Source organism: Sabethes cyaneus, chromosome 2, assembly GCF_943734655.1.
Source record: "Sabethes cyaneus chromosome 2, idSabCyanKW18_F2, whole genome shotgun sequence".
NCBI classification, from domain to species: domain Eukaryota; kingdom Metazoa; phylum Arthropoda; class Insecta; order Diptera; family Culicidae; genus Sabethes; species Sabethes cyaneus.
The window spans coordinates 150,749,385-150,775,597 of record NC_071354.1 but is presented as its reverse complement, the minus strand read 5'-3'; the positions used below and the strand labels follow the sequence as shown (position 1 = coordinate 150,775,597).

The window sequence follows — 26,213 nt, the reverse complement described above, 5'->3', positions numbered from 1 at the left end:
GAGGTCTTAATAAATGAAGTAAATGTAGTTTTGAGTATTGTATGTCTTGCTTGTTTGAGATTGTCTTGAGTTTGTGGGTTGTAATGCTGTATAAACTATCTTTTTGCCTGTCGATGATCGCGCGAAAAACTGTGTCAATTGGGATCGAAGAATTTAGACTTTAATTCATATTAACATGTTGAACAAATCACATGAGCAGTAAATTTTCATATCATATTCTATGAATGGAATGAGTGATAATAGATTTTCCGAATGGGCGATAAGTCGATTATAATTCATAAATAGCATATAGAAAAGTAAAATGCCACACTAAGTCAAATTATGGTAAGCATCGATTCAGTGGATTATTCGATCGGTTGCTGGAGTGGCTCTGATAATCGTTTTGAAGAAGTTGCTTCAAAAATCAATTGGATAAAAGCTTTGAGAATAAATTTTTTACTTGAATTCCACCTCATCGTTAATCTTTAAGCGTCAATCTTCTCCCAAGTTAAGCAGAACCACTTGCTTTATTCATGTCGCTGAGGTTTAAAAGAAAAATGATAAACTGTATAGTAGAAACTAGCTGAAAGATCTGACGGAAGGATTCATATGAGGTAAATATTTGTGTAAATAAGTGTTGCTCACTCTTACTCATTCACTTATAGAGTGATGGTAATCGATAATGGACAAATTTGGAACAAAAATTTGAAGCTACAATTTCTAGTGTAAGCATACTAGACAAAGTCGATCATTTTCTGTTTTCATTGTCTCCAAAATCCCATGGAAAAACATAGAAAAAAAGATGCGTTGAGTAATATTTATTAATTTTCAAGGCAATGATTGCTAGATATTTGCGATTTGCTTTGGAGCACGCTGCTGTTGGCCATATTTTAATCCTAATTTAAGTTTCCTAAACTCGTCATCGAGATTTGCTGTCAACAACTAGTTCAGCACAATAAATTAATTCTTTCTGTTTTCTTCTTCTTTTATAATAACAAAATTTGTTACAAATTCGGCTATACAATTGATTTAAGCACATAGCACAATTTTACCATCTTATATCTACCGCACTCAGTCACTCTGCTCCTTTCGTTTTTTTTCGTTTATTCCTGGGAAAGGCTTTCTATGCAAAAAAAACAAGCCGAAAGAGAAAGAAACCCGCGCACGTAAAATCGTTCCAGCATAGAGCGCTAGCATTCAGCAGGATAATACTTACAGATTCTATGTACAAAATTAGTTCGACTTCGTATTTTATTTCCTAAATTTTTTCTTCCTCGCGGAACATTTAATGGCCATCTTCTTTTGATTGTTTTTTTTTTAATTTTTTTTCTTTTCAATAATAAATCTACAATTCTAGATGGATGAAATTTTGGTAACCGAGGTTAGAGTTGCTCTATTTTGAATACATTATACTGATTTAGGGAAAGGTTAGCATGGAAAATAGTTCATTCGGCTGGGGAAAAGAAAAGTTTTTATTAATGAAACCACAAGTTATTTATGTTGGAAAGCAAACAATTGCTTTGCAACCATTATTTAAAATCTAAAATTCAGGGAATATCATTCCAAAATACATGAAAAGTAAATGATTCTCTGATTTTTTCAATTAAAAAAAATTAAAAAAATTGCGCTATTATTGATTGTGTTAAGGGTCAAAAAGAATACTGCATCAACGCATCCAACAGCGCCAAATTGACAGTTAACCCATGGGAAACAAATTGACAGCTAACCCATGGGTCAGAATGGCACTGACGGACGCGTTGACACAGCATTCTGGATGGGCCCTTCACTAGGAAAATGATTTCTGTGAAGAAAGATGCGTATTATTTTTAACATTTGGTTGCATACACAATTTCACCTCTGCTTTTTCAACAAACCTCAGAGTCCCTAGACAAGTATTGGCGCTGGCATCACTGGATATTTACAGGTTATGCTCTTTTTTGCTATGTACTGTACTACAAATGTCAAACTTGTTCACATTTAACTTGTACAGATCAATAATAATCATACAACGTTGGTAGGTTGAACACACTTGAAGATAGACCAAACCTCGTGTTTTTAGTCTTGAGCTTGAAATGCGGTCAGGCATATATTTAAATTTTTTTTGAAACGGTGATTCTACAATTGATGAAGGGACGGTAGGGGAAAGTAATGAAGAATTTTTGAATGGAGGGAAAAGAGTGGAAAGGTGAGGAGGGGGGGGGGGGCTTATTGGTAACTACGCTTAATAAGTTGTCTTTATGACTCCTACCTTTTGTCCAATGCTCGAAGGTGCATGGGTCGAACCAAGCTATAATCTGAGATTATAACCGAATTCGAACCCACAACCAGCCACGTAGCCAGAAGGGGGGGCCCGGGGGCCCAATTTTGATTTTAACTATTTTATGTGCATATTTTTTCGTTTAGAACTACAATACATTAAATGTATTATAATATATTATAGTTATAACCAATAAGATATGCATATAATGTATTAGGAGCCAAGATAGGACTCCTGGCCCCCACCTCTGGCTACGTGGCTGCCCACAACACCCGCCAGGGCATGTGGCTCGCTGAACCATAGAGGCGCTGGGCAAAAGGAGACTGCGCAACCCTCCTAATTAAGCTAGCGACATGGTTTGGGTTATTAGATTTTATTTATTAACTGTTTTTTATTGGGGCTTTCAACTAGTGGTTGGTCCGCCCCAATGGGTCATTAGAGACAAATTGTGCCTCTTCCTCCGTCTACTGTAGAAACCACCAACCGAGAAGTTTAACCTAACCTTGTTTTTACTGGCGGGACGACGACACTATGCAGGCTTTTGCGACTTACAAGGTACTGCGTGTGACGCTGTTCGTCTGTCAGCGTGTTAGCCGCGATTCTCAGCGCGAATTTTCGGAGAAACCCGTTGCAAAAAAAATATGAATATATGCCTGACCGCATTTCAAGGTCAAAACTAAAAACACGAGCCTATTTGGTCTATTTCATAGGAATGGAGACTAAAGAATCACTTTGAAAAAGGACGTATTTATTTTACTAGATATTATGTGTGGAAAGTCGTATCTCGAAAACTATGGTTTGCTCCAAAATGAGCGTGCGTTGTAGAAAATTTATTTTAGAAAAATGGAAATATAAATGTTTGAAAAAACTTTCACCATGTTAAAACCATATAAATGTTTTGTTGTGACACCCTAAGCTAGCATTTGAGGGGTGAGCCTCCGGCTTTTATGACAAAGTGTTATTTTGGGACACTCTAATATACACTGAATACCCGGTTTTCAAATTCAAATGGTGAAAATTCCTGGAAGGGGCCTGCGGAATTCTGGAACCTGGTCCTCTAGGCTACGCCAATGGGAATCGCTAGTATTGAAGCTTCATGGGATAATTTCTATGACTTCGGCTACGGTTTGTCCAATTGACAAAAAGAGTGATTGCTGTAATTAACACGGCATTACGTTTGTCATCACACCTGAATGGCGCCCAGGCAGAGAACCATGGCGGCGGGGAAAGCGATTTCGACGGTGCAACAAACGGGGAAGAAGTGCCAACCCCAACGATAGGCGAAGTTAAGGAGGCCATCATGCAGCTAAAGAACAACAAGTCAGCTAGATGCTGGAAAGATGGCATCGGAGCGGAGCTTATTAAAATGGGACCAGAAAAGCTGGCCGTTTGTCTACACCGCCTAATTGTTAGAATTTGGGATACGGAACAGCTACCGGAGCAGTGGAAAGATGGGGTTATCTGCCCGATCTATAAAAAGGGCGACAAGTTGGACTGTGAAAACTATCGAGCGATCACCGTTCTCAATGCCGCCTATAAAGTGCTGTCCCAAATCATTTTCCGCCGTCTATCACCAATTGCGAATAGATTTGTGGGAACTTATCAAGCCGGCTTCGTCGAAGGTCGGTCTACAACGGATCAAATATTTACACTGCGGCAAATCCTCCAAAAGGGCCGTGAATACAGAGTTCCCACGCATCATTTATTCGTTGACTTCAAAGCCGCATATGATACCATCGACCGGAAAGAGCTATGGAAAATCATGGACGAGAACAGCTTCCCCAGGAAGCTCATCAAACTGATTAAATCTACGAAAGATGGTACACAGTGCTGTGTTCGGATTTCGGGTGGATTGTCAAGTTCATTCGAATCACACAGGGGGCTTCGTCAAGACGATATTCAACAAATCTAGTCAATTCGTCTGCTTTGCCGATGACATGGATATTATTGGCAGAACATCTGTGGCGGTGGCTGAACAGTACACCAGACTAAAGCGCGAAGCAGAAAAGATTGGGTTAAAGGTAAATACGTCTAAAACAAAGTACATGCCGGCCAGCGGAACCGAGGCCGAACGACAGTGCTTGGGCAGTAGTATATTGATCGACGGCGATGAGTTTGCGGTAGTCGATGAATTTGTCTACCTTGGCTCACTGGTAACGGCGTACAATGATACCAGCCGTGATATTCGGAGGCGTATTATCAGCGGAAGTCGTGCTTACTATGGGCTCCACAAGCAATTGCGGTCGAGCAGACTAAGTCCCCGTACAAAGTGCACCCTGTACAAAACGCTTATTAGACCGGTTGTTCTCTACGGGCATGAAACATGGACATTGCTCGAGGAGGACCTGCGAGTGCTCGGAGTTTTCGAACGACGAGTGCTAAGAACGATCTTCGGCGGCGTACAGAAGAACGGAGTATGGAGGCGGAGGATGAACCATGAACTCGCACAGCTCTATGGCGAACCCAGTATCCAGAAGGTGGTTAAAGCTGGACGGATACGATGGGCAGGACATGTTGCAAGAATGCCGGACAACTACCCTGCAAAGATGGTGTTCACTTCAAATCCGGTAGGAACAAGACGACCAGGAGCGTAGCGAGCAAGATGGTTATACCAGGTGGGGCGAGATCTGGCGGAGAGTACTCGGTGTCCAAGGAATTGGAGAACGGTAGCCCTCAACCGAGTTACATGGAGAAACTTTGTTCAACAGGCTTTGTCTTAGGACGGTAAGCCACCTAACTACATTGGTCATCGGGGCATCGGGAGGATATGCTCACCCAGATATTACGTTGACTATCTCCAACTGCCAAAGAGTTCGTAGGACAGTACCTGGCGGACTTGATGGTGGGGTGACTACATTGGCCAAACTAAAAATCTGAACATACATGCGGATGAAGACTTTGGAATCGGTATATCAACCACTTTTATTCGTTTGGGCTACTGAAGATACAAGTCATAGAACTCTTGGCAAATAGTATAATCATGATGACGACAGAACATCAGATAAAAATCTGTCACTTCTATAAAATTTGCTCTGCTCTGATGTCTATAAATGATTCTGATTCTATAGATGATTCTATAAAATAGAAATGGATAGAGAAATACATTTCCTCTTATTTTTACAACAGTTGGTTTCGGGATTAATTTTTGTTTAACTGCAAAACCTTCTTTTTCTATTTTCGATGAGTGACGCGGGGATGATAAAAGCAAAATTATTTATATTTCACATACAAATATATCAACAAATTAAACACAAGCCTATTTAAGTGCGAACACTTTTCACTAATCAAAGGCAAACATTCACAGTCCGACAAGTCCTCTCGAAATGTCGGGACTACAACGAGCCCATGCTAGTTTTATGGACTTCAGGGCAGCATACGATACAGTCTAGCGTGAACTGATATGCCAGAAAAAGCATGAGAATGGCTTTCCGTGCAATTTGACGTTGCTAATCGAAGCTACCCTGGAGCAAGTGATGTGTTCTTTGCGTGTTTCAGAAGCACTTTCGAATCCCTTCGAATCGCACAGAGGGTTATGGAGTATCCTGCACGTTATTTAATTGCCTTTGAAGGTGTGATCCGGCGAGCGGGCATCGAAACGAGAGGACCGATCTTCAGCAAAAGTAGCCAACTTTTAGTCTTCGCAACTTTGACATCATTACCAGAAACCTTGGAACGACGGAGGTAATCTGCAACAGGCTAAAAACTAGTCTTCAGGAGCTACCAAAACCAAATATATGATAGGAAGGGACAACGCAATTCAACGTATTCAAGCTGGAAATTGGACCTTCTCTTCCCTGTGCGAGATTTTTCGCTCAAAGGGCATTCGACGTTTAGTGTATTCAAACGTTGAATATTGGCACCTGTTCAAATCGAATGTTTGTTGGGACATTTTGACTAACAGTTTTTGGTCCGCTGACGCGCATGTGCCCTCCGGCGATGGGCAGATGTATTACGGTTGCCTATCGTCGTGCCATTTGTGGGATGTCCTAAGAGTGGTGCCTTTGATCAATAAGTAGGTACTATTTTCTTATTTTAATAATCAATTGCGAGCCATCCGCGTTAATTTCTACATTCTTGGGTTGCCATACGATCAATGGTTGCAATATATAGGGAAACTAGTTTTGATTAATGTTAAATCAAGTAAAACATGTTACGCCGCAACTAACTAAAAAGGAAGTTTCAATCCGCTTCAATTAAAAAGGATCAGCTTCAGAAAGCAGAGGTGAATTTGGGTTTGCATTCGAACGCTTGTAGAGTTTCCTAACAAATTTGGAAACTCTACAGGAACGATTGAAATTGACGATATCCAATTAAGTGAATGTAAACAAACTAAGTATAACAGTTATCGCTTCTTTCATCGACCAGCGAAAGGAAGCCTGCACTCGGTTTGTTTGGCGCTATTTTCAAATTAATTTTGCCTTATTGTTTTGTACAAAACTGAGAACGCGAACATACATTGGATAGTGAGTGTAGGAAAGCAATTTGAAAAACAACAATACTAATTATAATTCAGCATTACAAGTGGGCAGTTCCTATACTATTAATCGTTAATGTTTAATTTACGAGTATTGACACTTTTTGGTCCGGTAGTGGTATACTGAACGGAATAATTTCGCTACGCTTCGTTGGACTGTTACAGTAGGTAATCTAATAGAAGTGAGTATCGGTTTAATTGGTCGAACGGTTTGATTCAAAACGTAAGTGTTTATCTTTTTTCTCTCGTCATATTAGTTGAAATGGTTTATCCAAGATTGTTGGAATGTTTTCTTCGAGCTATAAATATTTGGCATTTGTTATAGTGATAAAATTTATCAATAATCAAATATAAATAATAATTTTACACATTATACACAAATTTGTACTATAACTTTAAAATTAAATAAAGAAAAAACTCTTTCCCTATATTATGATACAAGAAAACATGACTCGTTCTCCATTATTTACAAATATTGAAAAAAGGTGCAATTAGAAACGTTTCTAACAGTTTTGGTGATAGAAAAACAATATTAACTACAAGCTAATTTTTGGCATTGGATTTTAATATCCTTTCGAGTTGAATTGTGAATTCCCTTCGTGAGTGATAACGTGGAAAAGTCGCCTCTTTTACAACCCAATCACCCGCTTGAATCGAATGAACAGCATGAAAACGAGGACTTTTCTGTCGCTGTGAAGCGATCGGGCAGGCCCGACGAGAGCAGGAGCAGCACAAAGCGAAAAAGTCTCCGGGTTTGCTAAAGGAAGTTTACACAAGGGTCCATTCGTTTTTCTTCCCGGATTTTCTCTCGACGGGCCTGCGATGAGGAAATTAAATGTGATGATCGTTTGTAACAGTATTCGCCGCGGTGAAAAGCGGAGGAATCTTGAAAATGACTAGGATAAGGGGCGTGGGTTCGAGAGGTGGGATGTCAAATTCTGTGCTTGACGATTCGGTCGGTGTGTCTAATTTGTTAATTCAACAATTGGTGTTATGAAGCCTATTTTAGCAATAGTAACCTCCATATCCGTAACCGTAGGAGCAATCCTGGTGCTTACTGGATGTTGTTGGGTGATAATCGATGTCTTTGTTTTCGCACTTTTGCCCCGAGAAGCCCTTCGGACACCTGTAAGAAAAGAATGCGATATTTAATCAGTTAACAGCAATAACAAAAAACAGAAGGATTTTTTCGAATGGAGATTTGTGACGGGTTCTTAAAGTTGTATATTTACCTGCATGCCCACTCTAGGATTTCCTCAAAGTGAATGCAGGAGCCACCGTTGAGGCAATAGTGCTCAGCTCCTTGTCCTCGGCAGGGTGGAGGATAGTGCGGAGATTCTGTCGAGTGTGTCGGTTCTATAATAATTGGTCAGAAAAAAATAACAGCGAATGAATCAATGAGGCCGTGTTCAGTTAGTGGGTTGCTGATTTATGTCATATATCGTTTGGGATAATTATTCCTTAACTGTTCCCGATCGGTGTTTTCTAAAACTGCTTTCATAATGTAGCGCTACTAATTTTATCGTTTTTTTAATATATTACATGAAAAATGTGCTGCAACATGTTGCAGACGCGTCTAACGACCGTTACGTGGGCATTATGTATTTTCAGTCAGCTGGATACACAGTTACCTGATCAACCACAGTGCTGATATTTTTATAATTAACCGGGCGAAAGTTTCACACGCTAATGCAACTTCTAAGCTAATCTAACTACAACGTATTTTTGTTGGATGGGAATGAATAACTAATAATTACTTGGTTGCTTGGTGCTCGAGTACTTAGACGTTATTCTAACGTGGGTCGAATTGGCAATTTTAGCAAACTTATTTTTTGCTCTGCATTCGTATTCTCCAGCATCACTGGGTATAACGGAGTTAATGATGAGCTCGGATCGTTTTCTAGAAAGAAAAAAAGTGAAAGCAATGATAATCATATTGTCATGAAGCCTTTAATGCTTTATAGATATAGTAAAAAAATATAGTAAAAACAACTTGAAAACTACATTTGACTTCATAGAGAATCATAGAGAAATTTCATTAGAAATCGTTTATATATTCAGGATGATAATTAAAACCAATATGGCTGTCCAGCTTAAAGATACGGCAAAATAGCCTCAACGCATTTCTCTGAAGATTTTGCGAAAGAAATCCAATAATGAAGGTTCTGTATGAGCAGCAAGAACTGCTGGAGCGGAAAATAGAGATACAACGCGAACAGCAGTTGGCGAGAAACAAAATGCAGCTTGAAAACAAGACGCTTAAGCCGAAGCTGGACATCCCGGGGGTACAAGAAACCCGTCGATCCTGTCGAAATTCCTGCAATCAACACACGCCGCATCGATTCCCTCATTCGGTCACAGTTCCACTCCAACAACCGCAGCCGTTTCGAAAGCACTGTAGTTCGACTAATCGTTAAAAACAGTGTCGCATGTCGAGTTAGAAAATTCAATGACGCGTTCAAACTGGAAGTCGAGCCTACTTTTCCCTTCGCAAGACGTTTCGAACAAGGAGCATTCGCTACCGCATGAAGCTGACGATGTACAAAAAGCTAATCAGACCGGTAGTCCTCTACGGACTTGAGACAACAACTTTGCTTACGGAAGACAAATGTATACTTACAGTATTTACCGTACAAAAGGATAGCGGAGAGTGCCGTAGGCGTATGAACCACGAGCTGTAGGCACTACTTGGAGAGATTACCATCGTACACCCGGCGAAAGTTGGGAGACAACGGCCACGTCGCAAGGATGGCGGACGACTGTGCAATGAAATCCGTTCGTATAAGGAACGCCACCGGCACCAGGAATAAGGGGCCCTACAATGGCTCGACAAGGTTGAAACCGACTTGCGTGTGTCGAGACGCGCAACGAATGGGCGACGAATAGCCCACGACCGAGTACAATAGAGAGGAATTCTTGATACAGCAAGAGCTGCTGGTAGATTCGGCTGGTAGAAGTAGAAGAACAAGTGTCGCAAATCACCACCAATGTTCTGCCGGCGAATTCAAATTTTCCTATGTCTACGACAACGGAATAGCCGAATCTGGGCTACTATCAGCGATTGGGTTATTAGCCAGACAATTGGCACATGTTCCATAGCTCCACTGTTAATTTGTGTGGGTTTCCGAAAGTGGAGAACTTGGCTAGGTTACAGAAATCGTTAGAAGATAGGGCGCTTGAGGCATGTGTGCCACAGGTAGTTGCTACTCTACGCAAGCTTTGCGGAAGGCCAGAGCTTATTATTCACAGTCAATTAAATCTGTGAAATCTTATACACCGAAACCCGACATGTGTAGGGATGCCGAGCTTTATAAACATGGCCGAGGAACGCTGTCACCGGCTGTACACTGAATAATTTCCAAGATTTGGGAGGAGGAGAAGCTACCGGTGGAATTAATGGAACTAGTGGTTTGTTCCATCTACATAAAGGGTGATCGGCTCGACTGCTGCAATTATCGCGGAATAACGCTGGTAAACGCTGCCTACAAGGTACTCTCCCAGATCCTGTTACGCCGGCTGTCACCGATAGCACAAGGTTTCGTAGGGAATTATCAGCCGGGCTTCATGAGGCCTCGCGGCACTGTGGACCAAATTTTCACCATCCGACAGATTGTGCAGAAGTGTCGGGAGTACAACGCCCCGACGCATCACATCTTTATTGATTTCAAAGCAGCACACGATACAGCCGATCGTGACTAGATATGGCAGATACCCAGCAAACAATTTGGTTTGCATATTTCGATTGCAACTGAGATATACGAAATTATATCTGAACGAAAAAGTTATATTTTACACCACATAGGAACATATAAGTACCAAAGTGGAGATAATATACGTGCGAAAAGTCTGATAACCATTTGTAATTCTATCTTACATTTTATACATCCGTTGTTCAACACCGCACTGAGAGGGTAGTCTGACGAGCGGATATCGAAACGAGAAGCACGAAGGGTAGCTATCTTTTAGGCTTTGTAGATGACGTTAATTTCTTAGCCAGGAGCTTTGCGACGACGGAGGCAATCTATGCCAGACTGAAAACGTATTCTAGGAGGATTTTGCTAAAAATTAATGTATCGAAGATTAAATACATGAACGGTAGAGGCTCAAAGGAAATAAACGCGTGCCTCGCACGAACGGTAACCGTTGACGGTGACGAATTAGAAGTGGTAGATGAATTCGGGCTGGTAAACGGCTGAATAATGCGTACCGTCGGTGCCTTGTGCACGTGTAGGCATAAAATAGACCCACTGTAGGGTGCCACTGTGGTTCATAGCCTCTTATCCAGCAACTCCTATTTCTACCTCCTCGTGGTACCAGCCGGGATACGAGCAACTTTGGTGGAGATCGGGTAACCAACCCCGGTGGAAGCCAAGGGCTGACAGGAAAGGAGGGCTCTTTCGAGCTTCGTTGGCCCTCCGGCGAAACAAGGGTTGGTGTAGCAGGCGTTGTAAGCCGTCACCACGAAAAATACTAAAGCACGGAATGAAGAACAAATAAATTCTTCCTGGAACAATCGAAATAGACCCACGCGACGAAAAAGGACTATGGATTGGAAACTCGGGACGTGGAACTGCCGATCTCTCAACTTCCAAGGGAGCACTCGAGTGCTCTCCGACGTATTGAAGAGCCGCAAGTTCGACGTCGTAGCGCTGCAGGAGGTGTGCTGGAAGAGCTCAACGGTACGTACGTTTAGAGATGGACATATCATTTACCAGAGCTGCGGCAACACACACGAGCTGGGTACAGCTTTCATAGTGATGGGCGAGATGCGGAAACGGGTGATTGGGTGGTGGCCAATCAATCCTCGAATGTGCAGGTTGAGAATCAAAGGCCGATTCTTCAATATAAGCATCATCAACGTGCATAGCCCTCACCTCAGAAGTACCGATGACGACAAGGATGAATTCTACGCGCAGTTGGAGAGTAAATACGACCGCTGCCCAAAACATGATATCAAGATCGACATCGGGGATTTCAATGCTCAGGTCGGCCAGGAGGAGGAATACAAACCGGTGATTGGAAGGTTCAGTGCACACCAGCGGACCAATGACATGGGCCTGAGACTTATCGAATTTGCCGCCTCCAAGAATATGGCCGTACGTAGTACCTTTTTCCAGCACAGAATCCGTCACAAGTACACCTGGAGGTCACCAAATCAGACAGAATCACAGATCGACCACGTTTTGATTGACAGTCGGCACTTCTCAGACATTATTGACGGCAGATCCTATCGAAGCGCTAACGTTGATTCGGACCACTACCTAGTGATAGTTAAGATGCGCCCAAGATTCTCCGTTGTGAACAACATTCGGTACCGACGCCAGCCTTGGTTAGATCTCGCACGGCTGAAGCAGCCAGACGTCGCCGCAAACTACGCGCATTCACTCGAAGCTGCGTTGCCGGAAGAGGACGAGCTAGACGAACCCCTCTCGAAAGCTGTTGGAACACTATCAAAACAGCCATCAGCAGTGTAGCGGAGAGCTCCATCGGGCATGTGGGCCGGAATCAGCGCAACGATTGGTTTGACGATGAATGTAGGAGGGTGATGGATGAGGAGAACGCTGCGCGGGTGGCCAAGATGCGCAGTGCCACACTTCAGAACGTGGAAAGACACAAACAGAAGAAGATGCAGCGCAACCAAATCTTTCGGGAGAAAAAACGCTACCTGGAAGAGCAGGAATATGCAGAGTTGGAGCGGCTGCATCGTTCTCAGGAAACGCCAAAGTTCTACCAGAAACTGAACGGATCCCGCAAAGGCTTTTTGCCACGAGCCGAAATGTGTCGGGATAAGACTGGCAGTATTCTGACGGACGATCGTGACTTTGACGAACACCTGAATCGCGCCCAGGCGGAGAACCATGGCGGCGGGGGAAAGCGATTTAGACGGTGCAACAAACGGGCAAGAAGTGCCAGCCCCAACGATAGGCGCAGTTAAGGAGGTCATCATGCAGCTAAAGAACAAGTCAGCTGGAAAAGATTCCATCGAAGCGGAGCTTATTAAAATGGGACCAGAAAAGCTGGCCGTTTGTCTACACCGACTAATTTTTAGAATTTGGGATACGGAACAGCTACCGGAGGAGTGGAAAGATGGGGTTATCTGCCCAATCTATAAAAAGGGCGACAAGTTGGACTGTGAGAACTCTCGAGCGATTACCGTTCTCAATGCCGCCTATAAAGTGCTGTCCCAAATCATTTTCCGCCGTCTATCACCAATTGCGAATAGATTTGTGGGAACTTATCAAGCCGGCTTCGTCGAAGGTCGTTCTACAACGGATCAAATATTTACACTGCGGCAAATCCTCCAAAAGGGCCGTGAATACAGAGTTTCCACGCATCATTTATTCGTTGACTTCAAAGCCGCATATGATACCATCGACCGGAAAGAGCTATGGAAAATCATGGACGAGAACAGCTTCCCCAGGAAGCTCATCAAACTGATGAAATCTACGATGGATGGTACACAGTGCTGTGTTCGGATTTCGGATGGATTGTCAAGTTCATTCGAATCACACAGAGGCCTTCGTCAAGGTGATGGTATTTCATGCCTGCTGTTCAACATAGCGCTACAAGGTGTTATGCACCGAGCGGATATCAACACGCAGGGCATGATATTCAACAAATCTAGTCAATTCGTCTGCTTTGCCGATGACATGGATATTATCGGCAGAACATCTGTGGCGGTGGCTGAACAGTACACCAGACTAAAGCGCGAAGCAGAAAAGATTGGGTTAAAGGTAAATACGTCTAAAACAAAGTACATGCTGGCCAGCGGAACCGAGGCCGAACGACACCGCTTGGGCAGTAGTATATTGATGAGTTTGAGGTAGTCGATGAATTTGTCTACCTTGGCTCACTGGTAACGGCGGACAATGATACCAGCCGTGAGATTCGGAGACGTATTATCAGCGGAAGTCGTGCTTACTATGGGCTCCACAAGCAATTGCGGTCGTTCTTAGTACTCGTCGTTCTAAAACTCCGAGCACTGCTGCGGTCGCAGACTAAGTCCTCGTACAAAGGGCACCCTGTACAAAACGCTTATTAGACCGGTTGTTCTGTATGGGCATGAAACATGAACAATGCTCGAGGAGGACCTGCGAGTGTTCGGAGTTTTCGAACGACGAGTGCTAAGAACGATCTTCGGCGATGTACAGGAGAACAGAGTATGGAGGCGGAGGATGAACCATGAACTCGCACAGCTTTGTGGCAAACCCAGTATCCAGAAGGTGGCTAAAGCTGGACGGATACGATGGGCAGGACATATTGCAAGAATGCCGGACAACTACCCTGAAAGGTGGTCTTCTTGAGAAATTTTGTTCAACAGGCTTTGTCTTAGGACGGCAAGCCACCTAAGTAAGTAAGTAAGTCAGATGAATTCGTGTATTTGAATTCGTGTCAGAGAAAACGTCAGCAGCGAAAAATGCCGCACATATTCACGAATTATGATGGCAAACATATTGGCGGAGTTTACGTTTTCCCTTCGCGGGGATCGACATTTTCTTATCTAGAAAGTAAAAAGCCTTACACTCAAGTACTTTTTTTACGCGGTTTGTTTTTTCGATTAATAAGAACAGGGCAACTTAGAGACCATTCATTTATATCTCAATACATTTGGGAGTGGCTTGACATTCGACACGTAGTTTGTAAATGGTCCCTCAGTTGTACCGTTCTTGAGTAATCAAAACAAACCGTGTAAAAAAAGACTTGAGTGTATAAGAATTAGATAAACATGTAATTTAAATGTGTGTTTTCGTTTAAGTTTGCGATTTGTTTTGAGATCATTCTCTCACGCTCACTCACAGCTACGTATCGCACGACAGAATGCCTATGCCTATCAATAAAATTCTATTCTAAAAAACATTTTTCAGTTATGTATACTCATAAAAAAACAATAAACACATGTGTTACCTTTCCACTTACTTGAGGTGTACTTGAGCATATTTCGTCACATTCCGGTTGATGGAACGCTTGTCCTTGAACCACGTCACCTTCGGTGGCGGTTGCCCCCGCACCTTGCACACCAGACGCACCCGTTTACCCTCTTGGCGCGTCACGTTCGACGAGATGGAATATATCTCCGGGGGTTTACCTGCAAGTGAATCGGAAAAGTTCGAAATTTTAGCTCAGTTAGCCTTGAGAAAAATCAGAACAGATGGAAAAATCGTACAAGTTTTACACCAGCTACACTCGCGATTCTGGACTACTTCAGTTACCGAAGCGATTTTATGTACGGCCCCAGTGGTGTTTCCCCTTTAGGAAATCAACCGATTATTATGGCGCGTTGCTCCATTTACTGCAGAACGATTCACTCAGACATATAGAGCGAAATAAAATTAGATGAGGTTTTTGAACTTGGTCTATTTCGTAAACACGGAGATGTGTGAAAAAAATTCCTTGTACATGGGTGAAATTCAACCGACTGCCAGCTTGCCGAAGAACGGAGGAAAATTAATCCTGCATTGAGATTCTCTTTTGACCCCCAAAAACAGTACACACAGGAGAGCGGAAAATCTGTCAGACGGATTGTCAGACAGGTCGTATCCACTGGCACTAAACCGTAGGACAACAAACGCGAAAACATACTATTTGCAAGTGCTGTTTTCTTGGCGAAATGACTACATAATCAACTCGATCAATCGGCTTAAAGTAATGAGTAAGTGGTGGTAAGCATATTTGTGGTAAAGTCTTTCCGTCGTCTAAATAACATCAATTCACGTTTCAGGCATTAAGTTATTTCGCCGACTTTGTTCATCCACCCACCGTAATCCGTAAGGTTTGTTTGATTTTTTGGATTGAAAAGAATTGGTCTTGGTATTGTTAGCTAGAGGAATGTGTGGATCGCCACCACTAAGAACGCACTCGTTTAATGTACGTTGTCAACATTGTTGCAATGTTGATCATGATGAACGAGAGAGAGAGACTGCACGAAACGCTTCGACGTGTTATTTGTGTATGTAGCCAAAATCTACGATCGTCGGTTAAACGAAGCGCGCAGGCAGAATGAAAAATGTCTTTTCCTGTCGTGTTTAAGGTGATGTCGATCGATACGAGAAAAAAAGTGTCTAGTTAGCGAGTGGTTTTGGGACGCGCTCAGCCAGCATGGCAATTCACTTGGCATTACCGGTTACCATGCGGCTCCATTCGGTTTACAACTCACCACCATTCAGTGTACGGTTCAATGAATTTTCCGAACGGATCGCTCCAATCAACCGTGTGACTAACCAGCTGATGAGACATGCCGACTGACTGCATGGCAGACTGCAAAGCGAACAAAACAGTCGCACGTACAAGCGTCCCGTGACAGTTTGCTCGCAAGTGAGCCAAACCTAAAAAAAAAATACTAACTCGTAAAGTCGCGAAAAGCGACGATAGTCGTATCGCGTAAACAAATCGGTTTGCGCTGAATTTGGCCGCCGAACGAGGAATAGACAGGAGTTTTGAATTTTTCGTTCTGCTTTACTAGTGGTACTTGAAGGATGCATGACGCACTTGTAAAAAGTTGCTGTAATAATTTTATTTGTATTTTATTGTTGCTGAGTTTTCGAAAAAAGTGCGATACAGCACCGATAATAATCAGCAAGCGTGTTAGAAACCAATGGAAAATTTGCCATATGCTATATAACGATCAACTCTACCATCGATTCTGAAAAGAATGATTTGCTAGTCCTGCTTTGCGAGTTCACTCAACGAAAAAAACTATGTGGTTCGGGTGGCTTTGATGCTCGGCTGGCGAGTGAGTCGTTCGTGAGTAGGTACAAATTAGTTTTGATCAGAGAGCGAGCTAGGATGACTATAACTTTGCTGGTTGGACTCAAAACAACGCTGGTCACAGCCCAAGCATCGTAGCATACATTGGATTAGCGGATGGAAAATGCGCGCCTTTTATCCTAGAGATGTGATAGGGTTACGGACCCTGTTCGTCATACGTAAACACGATCCATACTTTATTGCGAGTTTTTATAAGAATTAAACCGCAAGTACCGTGCAAGCACCATATTCAAAACAGTGCCTAATTCTGAACAGTTGCAAATTTTTCTTAAATATTGACTAAACTCTAGCTATTAAAACCATTCAAATAACAGGAAATAATCAGATGTAGTGTTTAAATTGTTTAAATAGCTGGAATTTTGTCAATATTTATGAAAAATTTGCAACTGTTCAGAATTAGGCACTGTTTTGAATATGGTGCTTGCACGGTACTCAAGATAAATCTGACATATCCTGCCTGTACATGTATGCCCATTTAGCCCGAAAAAATATTTCGGAACTTACATTTCTCAGTAGAACAATTTTTCATGCTCAAGCGGGAGTTCGTCATACGAAAATTCACATCGTGATAAGCACGATTTCTTTCGTTTATCATGGACAGAGAGCAATTATTTACACAAATTTATGCATGTATTCTTTGAGCCGTGTGCAAGAACTAACCAACTACTACAAAAAAATAAATAGACCGAATCATAGTTCAAAATTTCAAGTAGTTACTCCCAGTCACGTAGCCAGGGGGGTGCCCTGGGGGCCTTGCCCCCCCCCCCCCCGAAATATTTTGGCTTACATTTAAAAAAAATTTCAATGCAGAATAACAATACACCAAGCTAAATCTGTAGCACAAGTATATTTTTGAAGAGTGCGCCTTTGAATAACAATATAACCGACATCGTTTTGTATCTCTCATAGTCTGTGAAAATTCTCAACTATGTAGCTCTCCGTTACTTGGAGCATTCGTCATGAACAAAGGCGACGAAATAAGGACATGGAATGGAGACTTGGTACCTGGAACGGCAGATCGTTAAATTTTGTTGGTGGCGATAGAGTGCTGCTTGATTAGTTAGAACCGCGAAAGTTTGGCATCTGGCACTGCAGCGGAGATATGTCGCAAAGGCGAGAAGGTGTGGAGGATCCGTGGCAGTAAAGCCCAATTTTTTCAGAGCAGTGGAGCGACCAACGAGCTGGGAACGGGCTTCCTAATGTTGGGCAAAATGCGGAATCGCATAATGGACTGCAAAACGATCAACGAGAGGATTTGCGTGTTGAGGATAAAAGGCCGTTTCTTCAATTACACTATCATTGACGTACACGAAGATATACCCGACGACGAGAAGGAAGCGTTCTATGCGCAACTGAAGGCAACGTACGATAGCTGCTCATGATAGGACATCAAGATCGTCATCGGGGCTATGAACACCCCGGTCGGCAGGAAAGCAATGTATAGACCTGTGATCGGGCCCCATAGCCTGCACACCGACACAAACGACAACAGCCAGCAATGCATCAACTTTGCAGTTCCTGAGCACTTTCTTTTCCCACAAAGATATCCACAAAGCCACCTGAAGATCACCTGACCAACGAACTTCGGACCAAATCGACCATATTCACATCGAGGACCGGTTTTTCTCGAACATCACCAACGTATGCTCCCTATCGACTCGGACCATTACCTAGTAGCAGTACATGTGCGCTTAAAACTATCGACGGTATATATCTCGCGACAAAGCCGCTCGTCTTGGTTAAACATTAGGCAGTTAGACAACCCGCCAGTTGACACTTTGGCTGTGTAACTGTATTTGAAAACCTTCAGCTAAAATTATTTGATCAACTTGATGGCACGAAAGATGATAGAAAAGACAGTATAAATCCTGTGTTATAGAATGTAGCATGACAGTAGCGGCAAGAAAATCATAATATCGCGTATTTCTTTCCGTTCAGTATGATAAATAGTATTCAGTCAACATCCGACAGCGCGTCGTGACTCCTCCTTGTTTTGCGTGTCACTACTACGTTTGCAGTTTATGTTGGCGAAACCTCAATACGCCTATTGTTGTACGAGAAGATTATTTATAAAACTTTCTCGAGAATATCGTACAAGGACCTTGCGACTCGAGACGCAACAATCGGCTGCTGCCCCTGCTACTTTCCATACAGCTGCTTTAGAAGTTCGTTTGGTTCGTAGGCAAATCGTGCTGCAGCAAAATAGTCATGAACCAGAGCTGATGCCGAGTGTTTGTTGTTGACTGATCTTTGCACCACGTTTGAGGATTTTCAAACTTACGTTTCTGAAGTTTTTTATTTTGAATTAATTTTTTAGTGTAAATAGCAGATATACCCATAAAAGACATAACCGACGACTAAATTTGATAAAATCAGATTCTTTTATATTTAGATTTGGTTCTATAGACATTAGCGCTTATTTTGATACTAATTTTCCAATGATTCGACCGCGGGAAGCGTATGAAATAAAAGCATAAATCATAAAGAAACCTAAGTATCCCAGCGTCTCGTGGAACACACTCGGTCTCAGCTACTTGTACGTCTGTTATTGTAACGAAAATTCTCATAATGCAAGAAACAAAACCCTTTTTCTTCATTTGAATCTGTCTATACTTTGTCAGCACCTTCCTGTTGTCCCCAGCCACATGTAAATCTATGGATCCGATCGCCTTCCGTTAGTTTTCTTTAAGAATTGCTCTGAATCTCTTGCAGTTCTTTTGAGCATGATCTTTAACAAATCGCTCAGAGAAGGTATCTTTCCCACTTGTTGGAAAACCACGATAGTGCCTATCCATAAGGCCGGAAGCATTCATGACGTGACTGGCTACAGAGGAATATCCATTCTTAGCTGTCTCTCTAAAGTCTTCGAGTGTTTAATCCTAGATGCAGTATATCCTCATGTACATCAATTCATTAGCGAAGAGCAACATGGTTTTGTGAAAAAACGATCTACAAATACAAATATGATGTCGTATGTTTCATCACTTGTAGATAGCTTTGAAAAAAGAGTGCAAGGTGACGCTATAAACGTGGACTTTTCAAAGGCCTTCGATCATGTACCGTATAGACACGTTGTAGAGAAATTGAAACGGTGCAGGTTTCCGGATTGGTTGACAGCATGGATTTTCTCGTACCTGTGTATCCGCACCGCGTCGGTGAGAATTGGAGGCACCATATCATAGCCATTCGATGTCTGCTCTGGCGTTCCGCAGGGCAGTCACCTGGGCCCGTTACTTTTCGTATTATACGTAAATAACTTATGCAACTTGCTCAGAACTTATGTTCGCAGATGATCTCAAGTTCTTCCGTGCGGTTACTTCTGTTGCGGATTGTATTGCACTCCAAGAAGATATTGACCTGCTTTTGAAATGGTGTGAATGTAATGGAATAGAAGCCAACGTAAAAAAGTGTTACATCATAACGTTCACCAGTCAGCGTAATCCAATCGTCTACAATTACTCGATGTCATCGAGTGACCTTTACAGGGTGCATTCCATTCAAGTTCTGGGTATCACATTGGACAGTAGACTGACCTTCTCGGAACATATCGCATCATGCATCGCAAAAGTATTCGCTGCGTTAGGCTTCATCAAGGGCAACTCTCAACAATTCAGCTACATATATTGCTTAAAAATTCTGTACTGCTGCCTGGTACGAAGCATCCTCGAGTACGGAATTCAAATTTGAGCCCTTTACCAAGCCATCTACTTCAACAGGATTGAACAAGTCCAAAAAAAAGCAATCATTCGTTACGCTCTTTGTTCGCTTGCCTGGAATGATCCTTCAGCACTACTACCCTTGAATCCAAACGGTTGCTTTTACAGCGGATGTTTATCTTCGACATTATCAGCAATAACCTCGGCTGCATCCACTTGTGGTCGCAATTACGATTCAACATCTCACCGAGGAATATTAGAGCATCTACATTCTTCAGAACGGCTGTACATCACACGCAGTATGGCCAATTTAAGCCTCTAGAAACGTGCTGCCGAAGATTTATTGAGTGATTTAACGAGTGATTTGTACGATTATAATAAAGTAAATGTGTGTTTAGATTAAGACTCTTACGAAATGAACTGGCTGTACGACAAACCTAGGTCGAAGACTGAACATAAACAAAATAAAATAAATCTGTCCTCTTTTCGGTAACCCCTATAAAGCGAGACAAAGTCTTTTTTACATTTTTCAGCCTCCCCCTTGTTATTGGCCACCCTATTGCCCCCTTTTCAGAAATCGCCCCTTTTCGTCCAGACACTTGTAAATTTGTTTATTGTACAAGTGCTATCGTTCCAAATGCAAGTGAAATACGACCCCTGAACTGAATACGCTGGAAGAACATGTATGTCAAGGTTGATGAAGAATCGTGCAGACGTTTCGGAGTTATGGCAGAACATACATTCATACTCTAGTTCAACGTCGCCCACCTCATGTTGGTTGCCTCCCAGTTAGCTTCCCCTCTGTCTTGTAGCCAATTATGTCATATGTATTATGTAAAATCCCAATAACGAAAGAGAAACAACGCCTTTTTCATATATCTTTCCTCGTCCCCTCTTATCTAGTCCCCCTTCATAACCCTACGCTTTCTTATCTCCCAACCACTTCTGCAATTGAAATCGGTTTAAATGCAAGAGTAACGCAACCTCTTTTACTTATTTGGACCTCTTCCTCTCGATAAAGAAACCCTTCTCCTTTTTGCCAAACCCCGAGTGCTGATTCCTTTTTGTCAAGGAACATCCCGATCAAATGAAAATAACAAATGTATAACAGGATGAGTTCTAAACCACAAGTTTTTTAAAACAAAATTTCCTCTGTTTTGTTATAAACTTGGTTTCGTTAGTAGTTAAAATAACAAAAATTTTAACAAAATCCGCTCCAGGCATATCACAGTTATATCAAATTATGGTATAATTTGATCAAGTTTATTTCAAGATGAGTTTCAAAAACTAGCATTCTACCCTGTTTTATAACCAAAACGTATCTAACCGTGTTATGAGTAACAGGACAAGATAGATTCTTGGTAAAACATTTCCTGTGTCGCTTGCTATTACAATTATAACACACTTCAATGGAAATATCAACTAGAGCTACAATTCTGTAATATTTTTGTTAGAATCGGGATGTGTGCCAAGTTTGGTGGAGTACGGTTAAGGCGTTTTGAAGTTATGGTGGGACCTACAAAAATACAAAATAGTTTACGTCATGACCGCATATACTAGTATATACTAGCATATACTAGCAAATAAATAAAACACACACCCGGTGCTGTATTTAATACGAGACTTGCCATGGCGAACGTCGGCAACGCATTGCTTTGCTTCTATGACATTGACCGAGTAGACAACAATCTATCTTCTCGGTGGTAGAAACAATGAGCAGTCATATAAATAATATCGTCGGGGAAGTGTGTATACGGGGTTATAGAATTGGGACAATTAAACAAAATTACGTATTAGACTACCTAATATAGCGAGTGGCGGTAGTTTGGTTAGTAAAACTTTCGGTTACCAACCGAAAGGGCGTGGGTGTGGACCACACCTGCTATTGCCCCGATCTAGTTCATCGCATTAATTATTCGTCGCATCAGACAGTTCCTCCTGATGGAAGCAGCTGGAAAGCTGCTCCTGGTTTCCTGCCAGCTCTTGGTTTGTGATACATTGTGATTCTCAGAATACAAAAAAAAATCAGCGGGGTTGTGTACAAGACACGACCGTATATATAGGTGACGCAGGACTACGTAAGACTCTTTGTAGTGATAGTAGCATGTATCCATGCTTGTAATCATTCGATTCTTCATGTATACATCCAACATATATACATGTTACATGCGTTGTCTGTAACATTTATCAAAGTAGTAACATTGCATACGTTCAATTCTCAAAAGATTGCAGAGTTATTTCTATGTGCATTTGCAAACAATTTAACAAAATCAAGAACGCAAACTATTGCTTTCCTACTACCTTACAGAAATTAAAGATTGTTTTTATTACCCATGGTTCCCCATGTTGAAGGGATTTTACCAATTCAATCCTATTTATCAACAGCACATCTTTTCACTACACTTCTAACGAAACGGCAAGCATGCGTATTCATACAGAGTTATATTATAACCGAACTCTACAGCTGTAGCACATTTTTCCAACACAGATATCAAATTCGCCTAGGTTTAATCGTCTCGCAGTGAAGAATTTGCGATCTGTTGGGATAATGAACCTGTGTCATTTTTTCTGACACACTTCCCTAACACAGACATCAAATTGGACTAGGTTTAATCGCGTTCGTAAGAAATCTGTTGGCACGAGGGGGCTTTGTCACTCTTTCTGGCGTACTTCCCAAGCAAGGACATCAAAATGGTCTAGGTTTAGCCGCGGTGTTAAGAAATCTTGTTGAAATGAGGAGACTTTGTCACTGTTTTGGCTTACTTCCCAAGCACAGATATCAAATTGATATAGGTTTAGATCATCGTAAAGAATCTTCCAACCAATCACGAAGCGAGAATTCTGGTAAAACATAGGTTCATTATTTTCAATTTTTCAATAGTTCAACATCAAGAATCCATACTTTTCTTCATTTGGGCCTATTCTTAGAAGATTTTCCAATCGATTGGTGTAAGAATATTGAAAATCGTTCTACTAAGCTATTAGCGTTCAAAACCTGATCACTTTTCGAGAAAGATTTTTTGGAATGACACCCTATACCAGCTACCTTCCTGAAAGACGTAGTCGTACGTCAAAAAACTGTGCCAAATTTGGTACATTTCTACCCAGTAGAAAAAAGTTATGGTCAGTTGTAAATGTTACAATAATTTCCATAGATTGTGTAAACGATTCCTGTTTGTCTGTGACAAATTTTGTGCTTATAGGACGAAGTGAAGTTTCCATATGACGAACTTCGGCTGCAACATGAAAAATTGTTTTACAAAAAACTTTAAAATTGATAATTTTTTTTAAAATTTTTACAGATTTTAGTTTGGCACTTACCCAGAACATGCTTATTTATGAAGAGACATTGTTTGAACTAAGCAAATTAAAAACCTATCGCCAGTTGTGAGCCAATAGAGTTTGCCAATAAACTGTTTTTATTTTTTTTCGTGATCAAACAACCATCAACCGTTTTTCGACACTGTTGATTCCGAGAAGTGTGAACTTACATTTCACGCCAAGCTGCCCGGTTTATGATTCATCCTATTTACCAAATGTTCTATTTTTCTCATTTCGACGAGCGATTCACCTTGTCTCGTGCGATCTTCGTTTCAAAATACGCTGAATTGCAACCAACCGCGTGAGACTGAGAGCACTGAGCGGTGGTGTACAATCCAAAGTCAAGAGTTGGAAATGATTGCAACTGTCGTATTATACTCCTTTCGGAACACACTTGGGACTGTGTCGGTGAAGGTGACGACGCAACGGTTGCATGGTTTTGGGTGGCTAATGAAGAAAATATGGGCGGCTGGTGTTTGGTCGCTCGTTTTTCGAATCTGACATCGATTGTGGTATACGAATGGAGAAGAGCTAGAGATAGAATCGAGATTCGGGCAAGGACAGCGACAGGAAGTGTCGAAAACATAAACCTCTTTTACCTTGTCGCTCTTCTACCTGAAAATAGATTGTCGTGCCAGTTCTGGTTGTATTGTAACGCTAGTCGAATGCACTAGTGCAGTCGCTCTGATGTTGTCACACTTCTGATGTCTAGCTCAGGCAAACTGCAAAGGTGGTGGCCAAATCATTGCCAGCAGATTTAAAAGTTAATTGCCTTATGTCTCGTTGAATGGCTGCGTTAATGAGTAGTGTGATATTTGAAGTTCGGAAATAGCGTTTTGTACCTAATAGGACTTCTAGCTGACTCAATTTTGTTTATAAACGGTTTGCAAAACATTAAATACAAGTTTTATAGGTGTTGGCACTGAAACCCGTGAAAACCTGATGATGGAAGAAAGAAGAAGGGCTTGACGTTAACGTATAAATACCAATCAAACCAGCGACTGGTTGTTTCCTGACAACATTCGTGTAAAAACCCAATCAAAATCAGCGATTCTGGCGAAGCATCACAGATTGACCAACATTGTTTAGGTATAAATATCCAGAAGCCGGCAAACTGTATTTAACGGTTGCCATTACACTTTAGACGAGGTTTTTGTATATATACAGGATACAGTAACTTGAGCTAATTTGCATTTCCTTCCAAGACCTCAAAACGTCACAGATTCATAAAGACGCTTTGATATATTCCGGCGATCGCTGCTGCCTACTATGTGCATCAATCCCTTCGGTATCCCGATCGCTCGTCTTTCCATGATACAAACCAAATCAAACAATCCAACATAGTCCGGTTCGCAGCAGATCAGCCTCACGGTCCAAATATAGGTCTGTTTATCGACAGTCAGCTCAACCTTAGGACCGTTAAAAAATAACTGTCCAGCTTACAAAGTTACATTTGTATTTGTAATTATAGGCTTATAGTATTTAAAAAAATATTACAGATAAATACGTTTGTTTTAATAAAGTGACCAATAAATAAAACTAAAGTCCTTAATCACATAATCGTTCGGTAAATCTTAGCAAGAACAATCTAAGGCCTGACTGCAAACAATCTGCGAACCGCGAGTAGTTATTATTCCAAACAGTGCGGCGCGGCAAATAAACAAATCATTGTTTGCAAATTATGAGCTCCGAATATTGATTTGATGTATCACCGATTGATTGATTTCGGTCGTTTTTCGGCCGTCCCAATGGTACGGGATGGCAGCGCGCGGCGGCGGCAACGGTGCACATTACATGGCGAAATCGGTAGCAACAATTTTGTGATGAGCGTTTGTCGTTTTCAAACCGCTGCTGCTGCAGCTATGATGCACGGTATAGTTTGATGATTGAGCCGATGACGCTTGCATACAAAAGGAATTGAAAATCGAAACGGGAAACAAAAGTGCAAGTGAATAAAAATTCACCTGCGATTGGCTGCTCGCGTTCAAGAAACATGCGAAGTACTGGGATGAATTGATTTTTGTGCTGGAAGAAAATTGTCGGAACATCAGATAATCTCGATGTCAGCCCTGAAAAATGTTGGTGGCTGCATGCTCATCCTATAACTCATTTGGTTATTTATCAATCGCAGGCGATGTTTTGAAGCGGAAAAGCTCTGGATCAGGTTCATTTGCAAAGCCTATGATGGCGCCAGTCCGTTGAAATGTACGAGACCAGTATAATCGACCTTTACGGACTTGAACCAAATTATCCCAGATTGTTCGTTTTCAGTCAGAAAGTATAAGGATCCAAAATTTGGTGCCGGTTGGACGTTCCCTCGATTAATGGGAGCACCTCCATTTTGAGGTAAAATACCCATTTTTGTAAAACCCTCTTATTTTCCTTTGGTTATATCTCCGGAAATATTAGGTTTAGAAAGACACTATTTTCACATTGTCAAAGGAAATTACCTAAGCAAGTCGAAAAAGATGTTATTTTTGAGCACCAGTGCTGCCAAATATTTTTTAACTCGATATGAAAACTAAATTTACATTTTTCTCTCAATGACCACAATTTGATCTCAAAAATTCCAACTTCATCGTGTTTCGCAGATTTTTTTAACATAAGAATCACTCATTGCCCCAAGGTGTTGTTTGCTGATCGTGAGATATAGCGTTTTAAAGCAAGAAACTAGCTGTTTTTATGTAAAACAAAGAGAAAAATTGCTTTTTCTTGAAGCAGTGAGTCTCTTTGCAATGTAAAAATAGACCAGCCTCGTGTT

The 26,213-nt window shown here is 41.7% G+C and overlaps 1 protein-coding gene across 1 annotated transcript in view; it reads right to left on the bottom strand.

The window, feature by feature from the left end:
- LOC128734076 (protein vein) overlaps positions 1–26,213 on the bottom strand; it is a 78,320-nt gene that overhangs the window by 12,649 nt on the left and 39,458 nt on the right. The window contains exons 3-6 of the mRNA XM_053828077.1: positions 14,628–14,796; positions 8,468–8,610; positions 7,943–8,066; positions 7,730–7,836 (exon numbers count right to left, since the gene is read on the bottom strand). Of these exons, the coding sequence (XP_053684052.1) occupies positions 7,730–7,836; positions 7,943–8,066; positions 8,468–8,610; positions 14,628–14,796 (543 nt within the window). The remainder of the gene's footprint in view (positions 1–7,729; positions 7,837–7,942; positions 8,067–8,467; positions 8,611–14,627; positions 14,797–26,213) is intronic.